Source organism: Aquarana catesbeiana, linkage group LG04 (assembly GCF_042186555.1).
Source record: "Aquarana catesbeiana isolate 2022-GZ linkage group LG04, ASM4218655v1, whole genome shotgun sequence".
In the NCBI taxonomy this organism is placed as follows: domain Eukaryota; kingdom Metazoa; phylum Chordata; class Amphibia; order Anura; family Ranidae; genus Aquarana; species Aquarana catesbeiana.
The window spans coordinates 423165419-423182528 of NC_133327.1; the positions used below are offsets into that span (position 1 = coordinate 423165419).

Below are 17110 nucleotides of genomic sequence, written 5' to 3' on the forward strand. Positions count from 1 at the left end.
AAAGTTCATGTGTGTGTAAAGGCAGGCATCCCAATACTTTTGACAATATAGTGTATAACTTAGATTCCTTTTTCAGACTTGTATAAAGCCTAAAGAAGATATCCTAAAGAAGTTATTCCAGAACTTGCATCTTTAAGGCTTTTCCTGGGCAACAAAAGCGCATGAAACCTATTCCCTATTAAATCCTATGTAAGTCAATGGGAACACATTAAAAGCGCATTAGTGTGAAAGGGCCCTAATAGCTTAAGTTATCCAATAAGGAGTTTCCCTTTAACTCCAAACTTTCTGACCATCTTTCCTATAAACATTGTGTGAAGACAGGTTGAGTTTTCAGCACAAAGCCCATCAATCCTTTTCAAGGATCACGTGTCGCTTGGCATATCATATCACATCATTCTCTGCTTGCTCACCACTTGGGTCTTTAGACTTGAAAAAACAAACACCATATACTGAGTAATGACATTAGTAATAAGCTTTTTATACTGCTACTGAATGAGACATAACAGTAATACAACAGTTTCTAGATCACATTGCCTCTAGTTAATTCATGCTTTTACCACCTAAAATAGATCCATCGAAAACGTTGGAATGTAGCGAAGTGAACTCCTGCCATCTACAGGCCATGTTCTGTACTGCAGAAATTGAAAATCTGCTAGGTAATAGTGATCTGTACCCTATAGTCTGCCAGTATTCCCTTCATGCACTTTATTCAATGTTTAACCTCCTGAAAACATACAGTAATTACATGATTACTGATAATACTAACGTTTATTCACAATAAAAAATAAAAATAAAAGTATAAAAATGTTTGATGCAAAGAGAAAAGAATAAAAAAAACAACATCACTTTCCTCCAGTTTGCTGTAAACTAAATGAAATACCTTACTAACTTGTTCACAGCATGTTTTGTAATGCATTGACATTCAATGTGTTAAAAGGATCCTCAAGGCATGAAAAAGTGTGCCTGAATTATTTTGGGGCCTGTGTGTTGTGATACGCTGAAGGGTCAACCTGTTTCTTTCAGAATGGCAATACATCACACTGAATGGATTTTTACCGTATTATTATTATAATTTTTCAAGATTAATATAGCGCCAACAGTTTATGCAGCGCTTTACAATGTAGAGGGGGGACAGCAGAATAGGTGTGATGGAGCCTTCAGGGGACCTATTCTGTGAAAATTGTTGACCTGCTTACCTGGAAATGCTGGTTCCCTGGTTGTCATGCTCATCTAGTGACTTCAGTATATTATAAATCACTGACTCTGAATAAGCATGTTCTGACCTCAGTATGATATACCTGATGTGCACGATGGGTGGGTCAATGGCTAAAAGTATTAGGGCTCATTTAGTTCTAAGTTTAAGCATAGAAGTGTGTTTTTGTAGCATTAGAAAGGTGTGTTTCCATGCATCAGTGTGTGCGTTAACATGAATTTTGATGCATACATTTATAGTTGAATATATTTATTCCTTATAACATTTTTTAAATAAAGAGTGCACAACATGAATCTTTTCATTTTTTAAAAGAGAAAGAAAATAATACCATGTACATCACATAGTCCAGTATGTAAATGAATTCTGACAAACAACAATGCTGTGAATAGATGCTACCTTGATTCCCAAAATTTTAGATTTGACCATAAATAAAAGTTCTCATAATGAAAAAAAAAAAAAAAGTACCCCCGAAGAGAAGTACAAGAACATACGAAAGGTGTTTTTCTTGAATTTTTGAATTTAGAATCTGGATAGTGTTGCCAGCCATTGACACAGTTTTGTTAGTACCTGTTGCCAAAGCATCAAAACATGTTATACAAGTTTGATGAACTGCCATTGACTTTTAGGGGCTTCCCAACACACGGAATTGCATAAAAAAAAATGTTTTTTTTAAAACACGCTGAACTGCAGTACTTATTTGGGACAAACAGTATCTTTATTATAGCAAACTATGATGGCAAAAATTGCAGCTGCTGACTTTTAATAAACAGATACTTACCTGCCCCAGGGCACCAGGGACCGTCTTAACTGTGGGCATCCGGCTGTGACAGCTTGCGACTTCAAGGCTGGGTGCCCACTGCACACGTGCGAGCAGCACTACGCCTTGTAAATGTTCCCGCAGTCTCCTGGGACCTGTGACGTATCCCAGAAGACTGCGGGGAGGGAAGAAAACTTCAGTTGGGATCGCCTAGGCAATCCCAGCAGAAGTGGGAGCAGGTACGCGTCAAAACCAGGTATTCGCTACCCCCTCCCCCAACCCAGAAAAAAATCTGCCAAATGGGGAAGTCGAAGAGGTGGCCTTAAAGCAGAACTTCCCTTTTGGGTAGAGTTCCACTTTCATAAAAAATAATCGACATCTGGTAAGGTATGATAAAGAATGCGTTAAAGCAAGTTTAAAAAAAGAGCTTCCAAATGCATTGCACTGGAATTGTAGCTGTTCTAGAAAAAAAACGGAATCTGAATGGACACTGCAGGCAAAGTATAATAATAAGGAATTATGACTTTTTTTGCAGCATGCTTGGTTTGGGTCAGTGACTATGAAATACTGAAGCCAGGCACAGGCAGGTAATTAACATATTTCAAGAAAACCCAGCGACAGTGACCTCTACATTTTTATCATAGCAGATGCTTCATTATTATTAAATTAATTGATTATTAACTTAATTATTATTAAGTTATTACTGAAAATGGAAAAGATGTGATATTCCAGGGCAAAATGTACCTAATAGAAACGAGTGACGTGTGAAAACTTTTTTTTTTCCTTATTTAACTAAACTAGAAAACAAATCGATTCTCAGGAATGTGCCACAAACCTATGGGCTGGGTTCATTTCTATACAAGAACTGCTGAGCTCTTTAAAATTGAGAATAAATGGAGTGTTCATATGCATGGATCACCCTTTTCATATGGTAATGTCAGCAACCAAGGAATGCCTGAAGAGACGTACACATGCCTGGAATACACAAGCATTAAACCATGTGTCATTTTCTTCCCCTTTAAAACATTGTTGGGTTAGGGTTCTAATCTTTAGATAGTATTAAGCCCTCAGTGTTGTTTAGCTTAACACACTGAGCAAATAAAATAAACATTCCCCAGTAAACTGATTTGGTAAACCTCATACCCAGGGACTTTACAACATTCAATGCTGCGTGCTCCCGCTCTCTCAGTGCTCCTTCCTTGAACGTCCAGTCTTTACAGGAAGGAGTGAACAGTGGACAGTGCTGCCTGGAGCCAATCTGTTAGCTTGGAGAAGAGAAGGGGGAGGAGAAAGAAGGAGGAGGGGGGTGCTTTGCCATCACGTGGCTGTGTGTTTCTATTGATGCACACAGTGTATGGAGACACAGCTCTGGTCCCTGCATGCAAGGGCGGCTCCAATGCACACAGCAAGATAAAGGAGCCATAATGAAACAGGAAACATGAGGGAGTGATCATGGCACAAGCCTAGACTGTGACATAGGCAAGTTTAAAAAGATAAAGAATCTGCATACTCATTAATTGATAAAATCAGCTGCTGCAAGTGCTTAAAAAAAAACTGAACTGTGTTTACTATCACTATGAATTAGAGAGTACATTTTAGGTCAAAAGAAGGCTAATTTGCCCCTAAAAATAATTCCAACTTTACACTACGAAACAAAATAAAAGTCTTCAATTAGACAAACCATGACTTTAACGAATATCTAAAGGTAAAACTCTTTAAAAAAATAATAGTTCTTGCAACAGCTGTCTAAGGGTAAGGGTTCAAATCTTTCTGAGACCTTAGGACCCTGTGACCTAAGAACTTAGACCAGAACCCATAGGCCTTCTGACCTTGTAACCCTTCTGAGGCCTTAAGACCCTTCTGACCTTAGAACCTAGACCAGAACCTTAGACCTTCTGACCTTGGAACCCTTCTGTGACCTTAGGACCCTTCTGACCTTAGAACCTAGATCTGAACCTATAGACCTTCTGACCTTAGAACCCTTCTGACCTTAGAACCTAGACCTGAACCATAGACCTTCTGACCTTAAAACCCTTCTGGGTTTTTATTTTAGCCTCTGTCCTATTCAAGGAGCTTACCTCTCACTTTTTATCCCAGTAACAGGAAATCAGAGCACCAGGAAGTGATAGTAAATCTCTCAACTGGTGACAGAATAAAAAACATAATTTAGTACAGTGGGGAAAGCCAAGACTCCTAATCATGTTTTTAATGCTGTCTATGGCATCCTATTCTAATGACACCCATTCTTGTTTCTTATCCTGGTGTCACAGGGATGTCACTGAGAGATACAGGTGTCCATTTATGAAGCAGTGGAAAATATCCACAGCTCCATTCTCTGGCATTCACAGAGGAGATGTCTCTCCTCTGAGTGCCTGTTTATGAAGTGGTGTAGCTCACTTCTCATTTTATGAAGTGAAGCGATCTACAAACACTTCAAACAGTGGAGAACGCCCCCTCATATTGGAATCTCGTGAGACATAACAAGATTATAGTAACAGAAATTCACCGAAACACCAAGGTGTATGTTATATATATATATATATATATATATATATATATATATATATATATATACACACACACACACATAAATATGTCAGGGAGACATGGTTACTGTCTTGGGGGGTCTGATCAAGGTAGAAGGAAGTTAATAATGTTACTCCTTCCCCTCAGTTCCCCCGGGATTCTCTCTTCACTCCTCGATTCACCAGCTCTGAGCTGGTGAATCGGGGAGTGTGAATTCTGACACAGATCGCCAGTGAAGTGCTCAGATTGCAGCTTCATAAACTGTCCGTTTCGGTGTCAGTTAATGACAGATTCTCAGTGTGTAGAGATAAACGGCGGAGAACATGTCCCCCCCCCGGTCACCTCAGTTTCATAAACCGTTTATGAGCTGAGATCAGTGGTGATCCTTGGGCTCACTTCTGTTCACAGTTTCATAAATGGACACCTTAGTGAGATAAAAATTGCCTGGTGGAGTTATGCACAGCAATCAAACCTGACAGGGGTTCTAACCTTTCCCCACTCTACCCTAAAATTAGCATCCCCAATATGGGAACAAACTGTCCTAGCATGCATAATGGCTGCCTCCCCTGAGCATAGGCAGTTCTTAGCAAACAGACTGACATTAAGCATATGCTGCATTGAACATAGGTAATATTTAGATATAAGTCCCAAATTCTCTATTCGTGTACCTTGTATTGCTGCTCCAGTAAGCTTGGATAGGTTCACTTCACATTAAAACACACTCACTTCAAGATAACTTAATCATGCTTTAAAAAAAGTTTTTCTGTGCATGGACACATCATAAACACCGCTTGTTTACTTCACTTATAATAATTAATTGCTCTCGATTTTCAGTGACAAACTAGAAAGTTTGCGTGTGAGTAGCCTCCAGTGACCACAACAAGCGATACCATATTCATTCATGGATAACGAGTCATTCAGGACATCAAAGATTTATGAGAGGACATGCAAATATAACTACTGTACAGACTAAGGATATATGTGATTTCCTGCCAGGACACTTCATGTTCAGTTGGCTGGATCTTAAAGGAACAATTTCATTACAAGTAAACCTGAATGGCTGCACATTGATAATGAGTGACATAATAAATTATATAGTTGTTTAAAACGTTCTTTGTATATAATAACATCTAATTTGTGATAATTTTACATTTTAAAGCATACAGATATTTCATTTGTCTAAAATGTAGTAGAGTCTTGTACTGTGTTGTCCATTGATTTGCATATATTTTATACAGAGAATGCAAAAGTTATCAAGGTAGATTTCCCTTACAGATACATAAAACTGCATCATAAAGCTCCTTCCTTAAGAACATAAAAACCCCACAGGCTTTCCTTCTGCAGGCTGACACCACCACAATTTGGCATAAAGTATATTTACTGCAGTGTTGTCATGTCATCCTGAGCAGCTGCTGTAGCTTTTTTGACTACGTGGCTGTGTTGCACATTGTCACTGATGATAACACTTTCCTTCCCTTAAAATCAGCACAGGGCATATAGGGGCTGATTTACTAAAACTAGAGAGTGAAAATCTGGTGCAGCTGTGCATAGTAGCCAATCAGCTTCTAACTTCAGCTTGTTCGATTAAGCTTTGACAAAAAAAACTGGAAGCCGATTGGTTACTATTCAGAGCTGCACCAGATTTTGCACTCTCCAGTCTGCAGAAAATAACACGAGGTGCCCTCTTGGATCCAGCCTCCCAGCAGACGGACGACTGCGGCAGAACCTGAGATGATGTCACAGGGGTAAAGAAAGAATTCTAGAGTAGGGCAAATTGACAAAAATACTGATTTCAGAGATTTTAACTCAGAAAAGTTGGGAGTTTTAGTGATGCCTGCTTGAAGAAGAAACCCAACAAGTTGCTTTAAAATAATCTTGAATCAACTAAATTAGCCAAAAAGGGGTCATTTAAAATTCAAACTGTTCAAAATGTTGTTCTTCATTCAAACTTTTTTTTAAATAAAATTATTTGAAAATACTTGTAACTGCTTGCCGAGCAATAATTGCAATGATCATACATTTAGCTTACTATATTGGAAAAGTATATTCAGCTATTCAATCAAATCAAGTAAAATTTGGCCCAGGAAGCACCACATTATTGGTCCATACAACAGTTGTAGAGAGACAGAACTGTCAGTAGTCTAACCAATTCAGATGTACAGTGTGAAATCTGAGTCCATCGGTCCTGGTTACAATAATGTACTATATACGGTATTGTTCCTGCACCCATCGCAGTCTATTGCAGGGTTTCTCAACCAGGATTCCATGGAACCCTAGGTTCCTCCAGAGGTTGCTAGGGGTTCATTGAGCAATGAGCAATGTCTGCCTCTGAGATAAGTTCACACTGACAGCAATGACCTTTTTAGCTATCTGTAAAGGGGGGGTTCTTCCCAATGACCACAAATGTAAGGATAATTCTTCCTGCTGACCCACACACTAATGTATCATGAGTTGTAAATGTAATCATTTTTAGCAGGGGTTCCCTGAGACTGGAAAGTTATTTCAAGGGTGCCTCTGCATTGAAAAGGTTGAGAAAGTCTGGTCTATTGAAGCCAAAATCCAGACTAAAGAAAAGAAAGGCTTAAAACAACTGCCAGGCTTTTGTTAGTCTGTGAGCCTTTACAGATTTTTTTGTCACTTCCTGTCCTTGTGACACCTTGCCATCAGGACAGTATATGTAATGAAGGTACAAAACAGCAATAAAAGCCCCCAAATGCTTATTACAATTTTAATCCACTTCATCTAAGCCATTTCATGGGATAAGTGGAAAACATAACCTTTTTTATGTTTTGGATAGAGTGGGAAGAGTTACAACCTCTGTAAAAATTGAACTGCTGCCTCTTTCCAACAATTTCCTAAATGTCCTGTGTTGCCATGAGGACTGGAGGTGAAGTCAAATTTCCCCAGAAGGGACAAACACAGCATTAAAAATCGACAACTGCTCCTCCTTCAAGGACCATGTGCCAAAGGCCAGTAACAAAATATCTCTAACCAATCATTTAAGTGCCATCAATTCCTCAACACCAACCTAGTTCTCGTTCATAGTTCTGACTGAAAGACCAGGACTAGCTGAAAGATTCCTGCATCAACACAAGTAAATGAATGTGGATGTAGAATACACCGATCAGCGCCGCAGTTGATTAGCTGAAAGCCACTGATTGAAGAATGTTTTCCAGCAGGTCCATTCGACAGAAGCCAATCTAAGAATCAACCTCTGTCAAGGAGGGAGGGCTACACACAGACCGAATTTTGGCCAGTCCTTACTAAACCGGCTGAATTTTGATCCATGTGTAACCAGCTTAACACTTCAACAGGTACCTGACTCCAAAGCACCTCATCAGTATCCTGAATTACCCAAGATGATGCCACCTGCAAACAATAGCAGAAATCCCAAACTATAGCACAGCAATAACTGTACCCACTTCAACAGGAAATATGTACAAGTGACCACCAAGATACCAGAAAGGTTTACAAAACTGAAAATTTACATTTCTTTTTACACAGACAGCTTTCCAAGAAGAAGGACACAACCTTTAATTTTCCAGTAGGATAATCAAAGGATTTGATGACATCCGATCCCCTAGAGGTAGCACTTTCCAACATGAAATCATATGCAGAAAATCTGTCAATGTATTCGAGATGCCACATCTGAGCCTCCAGAGGCAATCAATGAGAGGAAGCAGCTGGGGAGAGGAAAGCAAATGATAATGCATTGATATTTGATGGAATTAGCACACAGGGATGTTATCTTAATGATTGTACTGCAGTTTGTAACACAAGGTAAATCATTTTATTACTTCCAAGCCTATTCAAGAGCTAGATGTTACAGAGCTTCTGTCAATATAGCATGACAGCACTTCTAGGAAACGTCATGTTTACTTTTTTCTGCTAAAGTTAGAACAAAAAGGAAAATTCAAATGCATTTAAAAGCAATTGAAAGTACAAAAGATGATGAATGCGAGGCACAACTCTCAGAGGGGCACCCACAGAATAATGCTTACAGTCCCGTTTTATCCACCTTAATCCTCAAACAGTAGCACGTCAACAGCCTTTGTGCCCAGAGACCCTTCCTTTTAAGCCATTCTTATTCCTAAAGCAGCATTGGCTCACATAGCTCATTCTTCTGGAACACAGAGAGAAAGCTAGACATGCCTCAGCAGAAAGTGCTCTCCTCCATTATTCTTTTTTTTTTTTACTGAGTGCTATTCAGGAGGACCAGTGAATCCTTACAAATGAAAACTGAAAGAGGGGCTTGTCTTCCCATGAACAAGGTTAAAGTTCATGTGTTCTGACAGGAGAGCTTACAACATGCTATATTAAAATAAAGTGCCATTATTGCAGTGGGACACACATCTCAGTTATATGGGATATACGAAAAAACTTGATGTTGATCATGATAAGATCCTTGGAACTGGTTGGCTGTTTATTTCTGGACTCATAAAGAAAGGCCTTCATTTATTATAACTGGAGATGGGAGGAATGTAAAGTGTTTGAGAAAGCTAAAGCCATAGGATGAGGGCCATTTTATGTTCCCCTATTTTGACCTATATTAAGAGAATGATAGCTGGGAATTGATTGCTCAGAACCCTGGACCTTCTTGTCTAGAATAAAAAAACAGCTTTCATTTTCCCATGTAACATTGAATGGATCAATCATAAAGAACAATTCTTTCTTCAGAAACTTTGTCAAATAAGGACCACTTATTTTAACTATATCAGCATCACCATCCATTATTTAGAATCATAGAATAACTGGATTGCGATCGTGAATATAAGGCCAAAAGCCATTCTACCTAGTATAATCCAAAACACTCATGAGTTCTTGATTTGCCCATTATTAGAGAGTCTGGTTCCACCATCTCAGTAGGTTATTGGAAGGAGGCTTTCTATCCTATATTCTGGTTTCTCTCATGGCTTACTTAGCATCCACTATAAGAGCAGCAGGATATATATATATATATATGAGAGCAAGGCACATGAAGAGAGCTCACCCATACACCTAAAAGCAACCAGCTGAGCTCATTCATTTACCCCTCCTCCTCACACTTCCCCTCCATCTCTCATCTGTAACGGTGCACCAGAGCCCAGGCAAGGATTTCAGCAGCTAGCCTGCATCTAATTCATCTTATTATACTGTGTGATGAAAATGATAGAATCTACATAAACGCCATCACTTTTTACATTGAACCAGGAAAGTTTTCATCTGCTGCATGATACACAAGACTTACAAGGAACTTACATGCTCTTTTCATTCGGTGACGTGAAGAGACGATCTAAGCAATCAATTTAACCTAAACAAGCCATGAATATATATGTGATAAACACCGATTTACAAAATGTTTCCTGTGTCAAGATATGCGTTGAACAATTTACTGCTCTAGATCTGCCGTTTTGATAAATCCATCCTGATCTTCTGTCAAACAGATCTGTCATTAGCTGCCAAGGAATGTAGTACTATCACCGGAACATCAGATTTTTATCAGACCTTTTAAAAAAACAACTTTGTGAACAAACCGCCCTGAATAATATTAATTAAAAATCAAATACAGACCCCGTTTAGCTCACCTTTACTACATTTGTAAATGCTACATAATAGGTCAACATGATATAATCCGCACTATATTGCTTACATATAATATATGTATTATATAAAATAAACCACTATTTTGCTATGTTGTTCTCTTACTTGGCCAGAACTCATTTCCATCCTCCATGGGTAACTTTTTCCTGCTGTGCTTCTTGGTGACAGAATTTCCCATTTTGAAAGTGTAGAGTGGGATGAGTTCCTGGTCTTCTTCCTCATCGCAATAGGCCTGCCACTTGACTCTGTGTAGGCAGCCCACCATTGGGTCTGCAGGCAAGCAATGAATGTATGCAATCATTCTGAAATGTTCCCAAAGCCGAGGATGGCCTGCTATTCCCAGTGGGAGGCCAAAGCAGGAGTGGCTCGGCTTTTCCTTTTTTATGTTCACAAATCCAAAGACAAAAGGAGCAGGGCAGCATCAGAGATCATAGATTCCTTCAAGAATCTCCATCCTTCAACTCTAGTCTCCCCCAGGATCTGCCTTTTTTTCATTTTGTAGAGATAAGACTAAAATATAGTGAAAAATACCAATTTCATTCACTATTTAAAGGTTATACAACCTTCTTAACAGCAAATGGCATATATCTTTTCTTCCATAAAAACGCCACCGTACTTTGAATGTTGACTACCAATCCAAGTACAATGTCCTTTTCTAAAGCAAGTGCTTTGGTGATTCTAGTCAGTTCTCCTTTATTAATTAATCCTAATCTGAGATTATGCAGCAACATCCCTAATAGTTATTAGCAGGGCGATGTCCACAGATGGCTTTACTAGAGAAGATTATTCAGAACTAAATAACTGACATAAGAGAGCTCTAAAAGGTTTGTAGGCTGAAGCTCCCTTTCACTTTACAACCAAACCAGTAAAGGTAAATATGCATTGATTTGGTGTTAACACTAGGCTGCAGAGAATTGGGAAAAGAAAGTGCTTAAAGCGGTAGTAAACTCTGCTTATGAACTTGTACCTACAGCTAATAAGGCTTACCTGTAGGTACAGTGAATATCTCCTAAACTTGCAGCCAGTGACAAATGTTTTAACCCCCCTCCCTTTACACAGCCGGCCCGATCAGGTCCGTCTGTCAGTTTTTCAGCCAGACCTGATCGGACAGTCCATGCACCTCTATGACTTGTGTCCATTTACACCTGCCCACCTGCATTTCGATCTGGTCTGTTAAAAAAAAAAAGTGGGCTCTGTCTGTGTGATCTGCATAAACTGAGCCGACATGGACCTGTCATCCCCTGGAACTGCTCTAAACAGCAGGGGATCAATGACCAGATCATCTGCTGATCAAAATGGAGTCTGCCCCTCAGTTCTACCTTAAACTGGGCACACACATATTTATCATACCTCATATCATGCACAAGATAAGTGTTACTGATTTAATAATGTAATAATCTTGTATGGAGTGTGAACAATAATATCCACATTCATAAGGACATTAGGGTTGATATCTGAAGGTAGTAGCAAGTTCCATTATTGCCTCATAGGGGGATGTCCCCAAGAAGTACTGAACTGTATGTGTATGCTAGATGAAGAGGCAATCATTTGAGAGCATTCATACAGATCCCTCTATGTCAGGGACATGCAGTCAGGGAAGGCTGCCATGAACATGAGAAAAAATAATTATTAAAAAAAGAAAAAATCGACCTTCGAGTGTCGTAGTTCAGCAATCTGGGGTCACAGAGACCCCAAAATTTGAGGGTATGTAGCCTAAGTCCTACCCCACCACTGGTAAAAAGTGGGGCTTCTACCACCTATGATTCCAGAGACATGGGGCTCCTTGCGCAGCCTGTCAAAAGCTAAATACAGAGCGGCCACTTTAAATACAAGCTGACACACTCTGTTTTCAGCAGACTGAAAGGTTAACCTCGCAGTGCCTCTCACTTCTTGTCAGAGGCACTGAGCTCAATGAACAGCTTGGAGCCTTGGACCAAAGGTAAAGTACCATTGGTCCCAGCTGTCCAATAAAAATGCTGCAGTGGAGGCACGCCTCTCACTGCAGTGTCATAGAAGGGGCGTGCGTCTAAAAGACAAATGTTCCTTTCCAGCCCAGCCCTCTTAACTACAAGGGAGTTACAGATAAGAGGGAGAAACTGATTCTGTTGAAAAGGTACTGTTATATTCAAGCTAAATCTTATATTTATATGCTATATGTTATAACATAATAATTTATCATTTATATATTTACTGTGGAATTACTGGTTGGAAGTTATAACTTCAAGCTTCAGTAATTTGTCCATTAAGCCACCTGCTTGAGTATAGTTTTTGAAAATATAGTAAATTACCTTAATAACAATATATAATAATTATTTGTATATTACTTACTTATGGTAATTGACCCCTTGCCACCCAAGCCAATTCTGACACTTCTCTCCTCCATGTAAAAATCATAATTTTTTTGCTAAAAAATTACTCAGAACCCCCAAAACATTATATATATTGTTTTAGCAGACACCTTACGGAATAAAATAGTGTTTGTTGCAAACTTTTTATGTCAATTTTTTGAAATGCTTTTTTTTCGGGGGGAACGCCGAGTAAATAGATACCTAACACTTTAAAATTGCGCATACTTGTGGAATGGCACCAAACTTCAGTACTTATAAATCTCCATAGGTTACATGTTTACAGTTACAGAGGAGGTCTAGTGCTAGAATTTTTGCTCTCGCTCTAACGATCGTGGGGTATGTAACCTGTGTGTACCTGGCTCTGATACTAGCCAGTGCCTCACCAGCCACTGACATCACCGCACGTCTCTGCTCTATGTGGACCAACCGTAAAGATTTGGACACCAATACAGACATCTGGAAGATGTATACAGGGTGCCTCAGTTAAATTCCATTATTGCATAGGTAACAGTGAAATTTCCCAACATGCTATTATTAGGGATGCACCAATACCAAGCATTTGCATGAGTATCAGTACATGCCCAAATGCTCCCATACCGAAACCAATACTTTGCAGTGCAATTTGCGTCAATACAAAATGAATGGGCGCAAATCACACTGCAAAGAATCGCATGCGTTTTGAACAGGAATGCGGTGCAATTCCTGTTTGAATCTCATGCGATTTCTTCCACCACTCCTCTGTGTGTGTGTATAAAAAGGGAAAAGCTCCATCTAGTGGGCAGTTTAAAAAATGTTAGAACTCACAGTACATATCTGGCCACATGCAAAATAATCTAAAGTACATAGGTGTCCTGGTCTGCCGATCAGGGCCGCTGGAGAAGTTCCAGGACCCCACGGGTATAGGGCGGAAGTGATGTCAGCTTGGGGGCGGACTGCCTCTACATCTCCTCCAGCCCTGGCAGCACCTTCAGCGGTCCTGATTTGCTATCATCGGCGGACTGGGACACCTATGTAGATTATTTTGTATGTGGCCAGATATGTGCTTTGAGTTCTAACATTTTTTAAACTGCCCACTAGATGGCACTTTTCCCTTTCTATACACACACACAGGAGCAGTGGGGGAAATTGCATGTGATGCAAACAGGAATCGCACAGCATTCCTGTTCAAATGCGATTGTTTGCAGTGCGATTTGCGACAATTATTTTTTGTATTGACGCAAAACGCACCGCAAAGTATCGGTACTCAGTATTGGCGAGTGCTTGACCGAAAGTATTGGTACTTATACTTGCCAATAAAAAAAAAAAACGTATCGGTGCAACCCTAGTTTTTATATATTGTTACTACAAAGACATACATCATTTTCAAAATTTTAGCTTGTTAAAGACTTTTTTGTGGGAAAGAGGGTTTGTTCTTGTTAGGCATAAGCCACTCCTGCCTTGTCATTCTTGCTTATTTTACAGATTAAGTAAAAAGATAAAATATAGAGCTGACTGGCTTTAATGTGTTCACTATTTCCAAAGCTTCTAATGGCTCCCGTAAGCTTCTAAATAAGCTTCTGTAAGCTAGTCATATGCAGTGACTTCAGGTGTCCATACAGATGAAAATGTCATTCAATCTGAAGTCATATTTGGTACAGATCATCTTAAAGCATAACTGATTTAGATACAGTTATCATTTTAACGTTGAAACCCCCAAACGCCCATAGCTCACAGCAACTCCATCAAGGTTTAAGCCCCATACACATGATCGAACTTTCTGACAACAAAACCGTGGAATTTTGTCCGAAGGGTGTTGGCTCAAACTTGTCTTGCATACACACGGTCACACAAATGTTGGCCAACAATTACGAACGTAGTGACGTACTACGTGGTTTTTCAATTCTTTAGCACCACCCTTTGGGCTCCTTCTGCTAATTTTGTGTTAGTAGAAGTTTGGTGAGCGTTGATTCGCGCTTTTCTTTTCGTGTTTTTCATTTAGCGCTTTTCAGTTTGCGCTTTTTATTTCGTGCTTTTCAGTTCGTTTCTGAACGGCCACTCGTCAACCAGACATGTTGCGGAATCGGAGGAGATAACATTTTATTTATTATTGACCTTGGAGTTATTGCTTTGACATTATTTTTTGGCTGAGTAATAAATATTTGATTTGGTATATTTTCTATATTTTTGGATGCATAGAATGCACTTTTTGGTTAAGTTCTATTGGCAGACAGCATGACTAATTTATTTATTTTTTTTAATGCACAATAAAAAAAATGCACATAATGCAATAAAAAAACCCAACATAGTTGTATCTTTGATCTTAAAAACTACGTGATAATGGTGTTGTGGTAACTTGCACAAATAAAAAAAAAAACAAAAACCTAATATTATTCTTGATATCACTAGAAAAAAAAGCCTTTAAAAATTCATTTGCAATAACTCCATCAGTATCACCAGCAAAGCAGCTTCATTATTATCCCATTAAAGAAGAAGAGAATGTGTGCTGCATTTCGAGATTTCATAATTTGCCACATCACAAATGTTAATTCTCCATTACGAATGCTAGTTTACAAGACTGACCGCTCCTGCTTCTGAGCATGCGTGTTTGCACTTTGGATTTTTGTCCGATGGACTTGTGTACACACGATTGGAAAATCCGACAAGACACATTTGTTGGCAAAAAATTTGAAGACATGCTAGCCAACATTTGTTGGCGAAAAATCTGACAACAATTGTCCGATGGAGCATACACACGGTCAGGTTTTCCGCCAACAGCCTGTCATCCAACATTTCCTGACGGAAAATCCGATCATGTGTACGGGGCTTTACAATAACCTGTCCAGGTTTCAAGAACGGCATTAAAAGTATAGTTATACTTTAAGTCTGTGGCCACTTTTAGGTTCACCCATCTAGAAAAGCATAGCAGTTTACCTTACAGTGGTTATAAACCTCAGACATGAAATATGAACAAAGCATATCCTTCTGTAGTATTTACTTGTCTCAATCCAGAGCACTAAGGGTTTGATTTACTAAAACTGGAGAGTACAAAATCTGGTGCAGCTCTGCATAGAAACCAATCAGCTTCCAGGTATTTGTAGGAAAGGTGATGCCGCTCCCCAAGCTCCGTGGACCGTAAAGGAAAACCTCCACCCTCAATGAGAAACAAGTGCAAGCTGTGCAGAAGTCTATGGCAGCAAGTAAATCCCAGACTGCTGCACTATGAGAACGGTCATCTTTATTCCAAAAATATTAAAATCCAACAAAAGTCTTCAGATACTATAGGAGAATAGCGATAGCTAACGCGTTTCACATACAGAGATGCTTACTCATAGCTCATAGCTTCCAGGTATTTGTGTCACAGCATAATTGAACAAGCTGAAGTTAGAAGCTGATTGGCACCCATGCATAACTGCACCAGATTTTGCACTCTCCAATTTTAGTAAATCAACCCCTAAGTGTCATTTCTGTCTGCTACTTCGTTCCTCTGCTATCACCGGAGGCCATCCACTTCACTGAGTATGTGTAAGGGTTTACAACCACTTTCAAGTAGATCTAAATTGTATCTGGATTACATTCCCATACAGTTTTTTTGCCCATCTCATATTATCTCACCACAGCAGGCTTCCTCCAGCCTCTTTGCAACCACTTCTTGTCTACACGCATGTGATTCAGTGACAACTACATGTCTTTGCTCAAGCAGGCTTCTGTGATAGTGACAAAATGCAGAAAATGCACAGTGTGTGTGCACTAGCATGGTTCGCTGAGTTGTACATCAGCAGTATGTATGACAGGGTGATAACACAGTACAACAATTGGCAGACAGTTGTCAATCAACAACAGGAAGAGTCTGAAGATCCTTATGGCAAGATTACCAGGTATTATTGTAATAAAGGCTGCAGAAAGATTGAAAATTACTTTTATAATTTCATCAACATTCTAAATTCTAAAGTGGTTCCAAAGTCTAACGTTTTTTTTTTTTTTTTTACCTTAATGCATTAAAAGCTTCTCTCTCCCAGCCCCTCCTTAAATACTTACCTGAGCCTGATCTTGACTCAGCACTGTGCCCGAGATATGGGTGCTCACAGGCTCAGAAACAGCAGTGGTGTCAATCAAATTTTATGAGGGGGGAAGTGGGGGGTGGATCAAGTGGTGCTGTTTGTGTCCATGGACACACATAGCCCAGCTCTGGATCAAACCCACACATCTGCCACCCTAGCAAGTGCTTGCTATATGATATGGTCAGATGAAGAGGAGCCCAAAGTGCTGGCGGGGACCTCAGAAGAAGAGGTTTGGGGCTGCTCTGTGCAATACCAATGCAATGAGCAGGCAAGTATAAAATGTTTATTAATTTAATAATAAAAAAAATAAAACCCTTACAATTACTTTAGGGTAATACCTAGCCCAGGCAGCTCCAATTCTAAACACTAATTAAAAGGTTGAGGAAAATCATATTCTGGTATAGAAAAAGTAAAATAAAGCCATATTTGAATAGAATTCTCACTTTCACTTAATGACTGCATGCTGTTAAATGCTCTGTCTGTCCACACCAGAGACTAATTTATTTAACGCCATACTTATGTTCTGGGATCTAGGACAAAGGATTTACATACTTAGATTTAGTCATTAATGCTGGACCTAAATCTCTCTCCTTTTTAGTTCATTGCATACACATCTTTTCTTCTGCCTATTACACCAATGAATTCATAT

At 39.3% G+C, this 17110-nt stretch overlaps 1 protein-coding gene across 9 annotated transcripts in view; it reads right to left on the minus strand.

Moving 5' to 3' along the window:
• Positions 1-17110, minus strand: part of NHSL1 (NHS like 1) — a 291056-nt gene that overhangs the window by 72264 nt on the left and 201682 nt on the right. The window contains exon 1 of one of the 9 annotated variants that reach the window (XM_073627365.1): positions 10182-10403. The exons of the other annotated variants lie outside the window; for them this stretch is intronic. Coding sequence (XP_073483466.1) covers positions 10182-10377 — 196 coding nt within the window. The 5' untranslated portion in view covers positions 10378-10403. Of the gene's footprint in view, positions 1-10181; positions 10404-17110 lie in introns of those variants that run through there. 9 annotated transcript variants of the gene reach the window in all.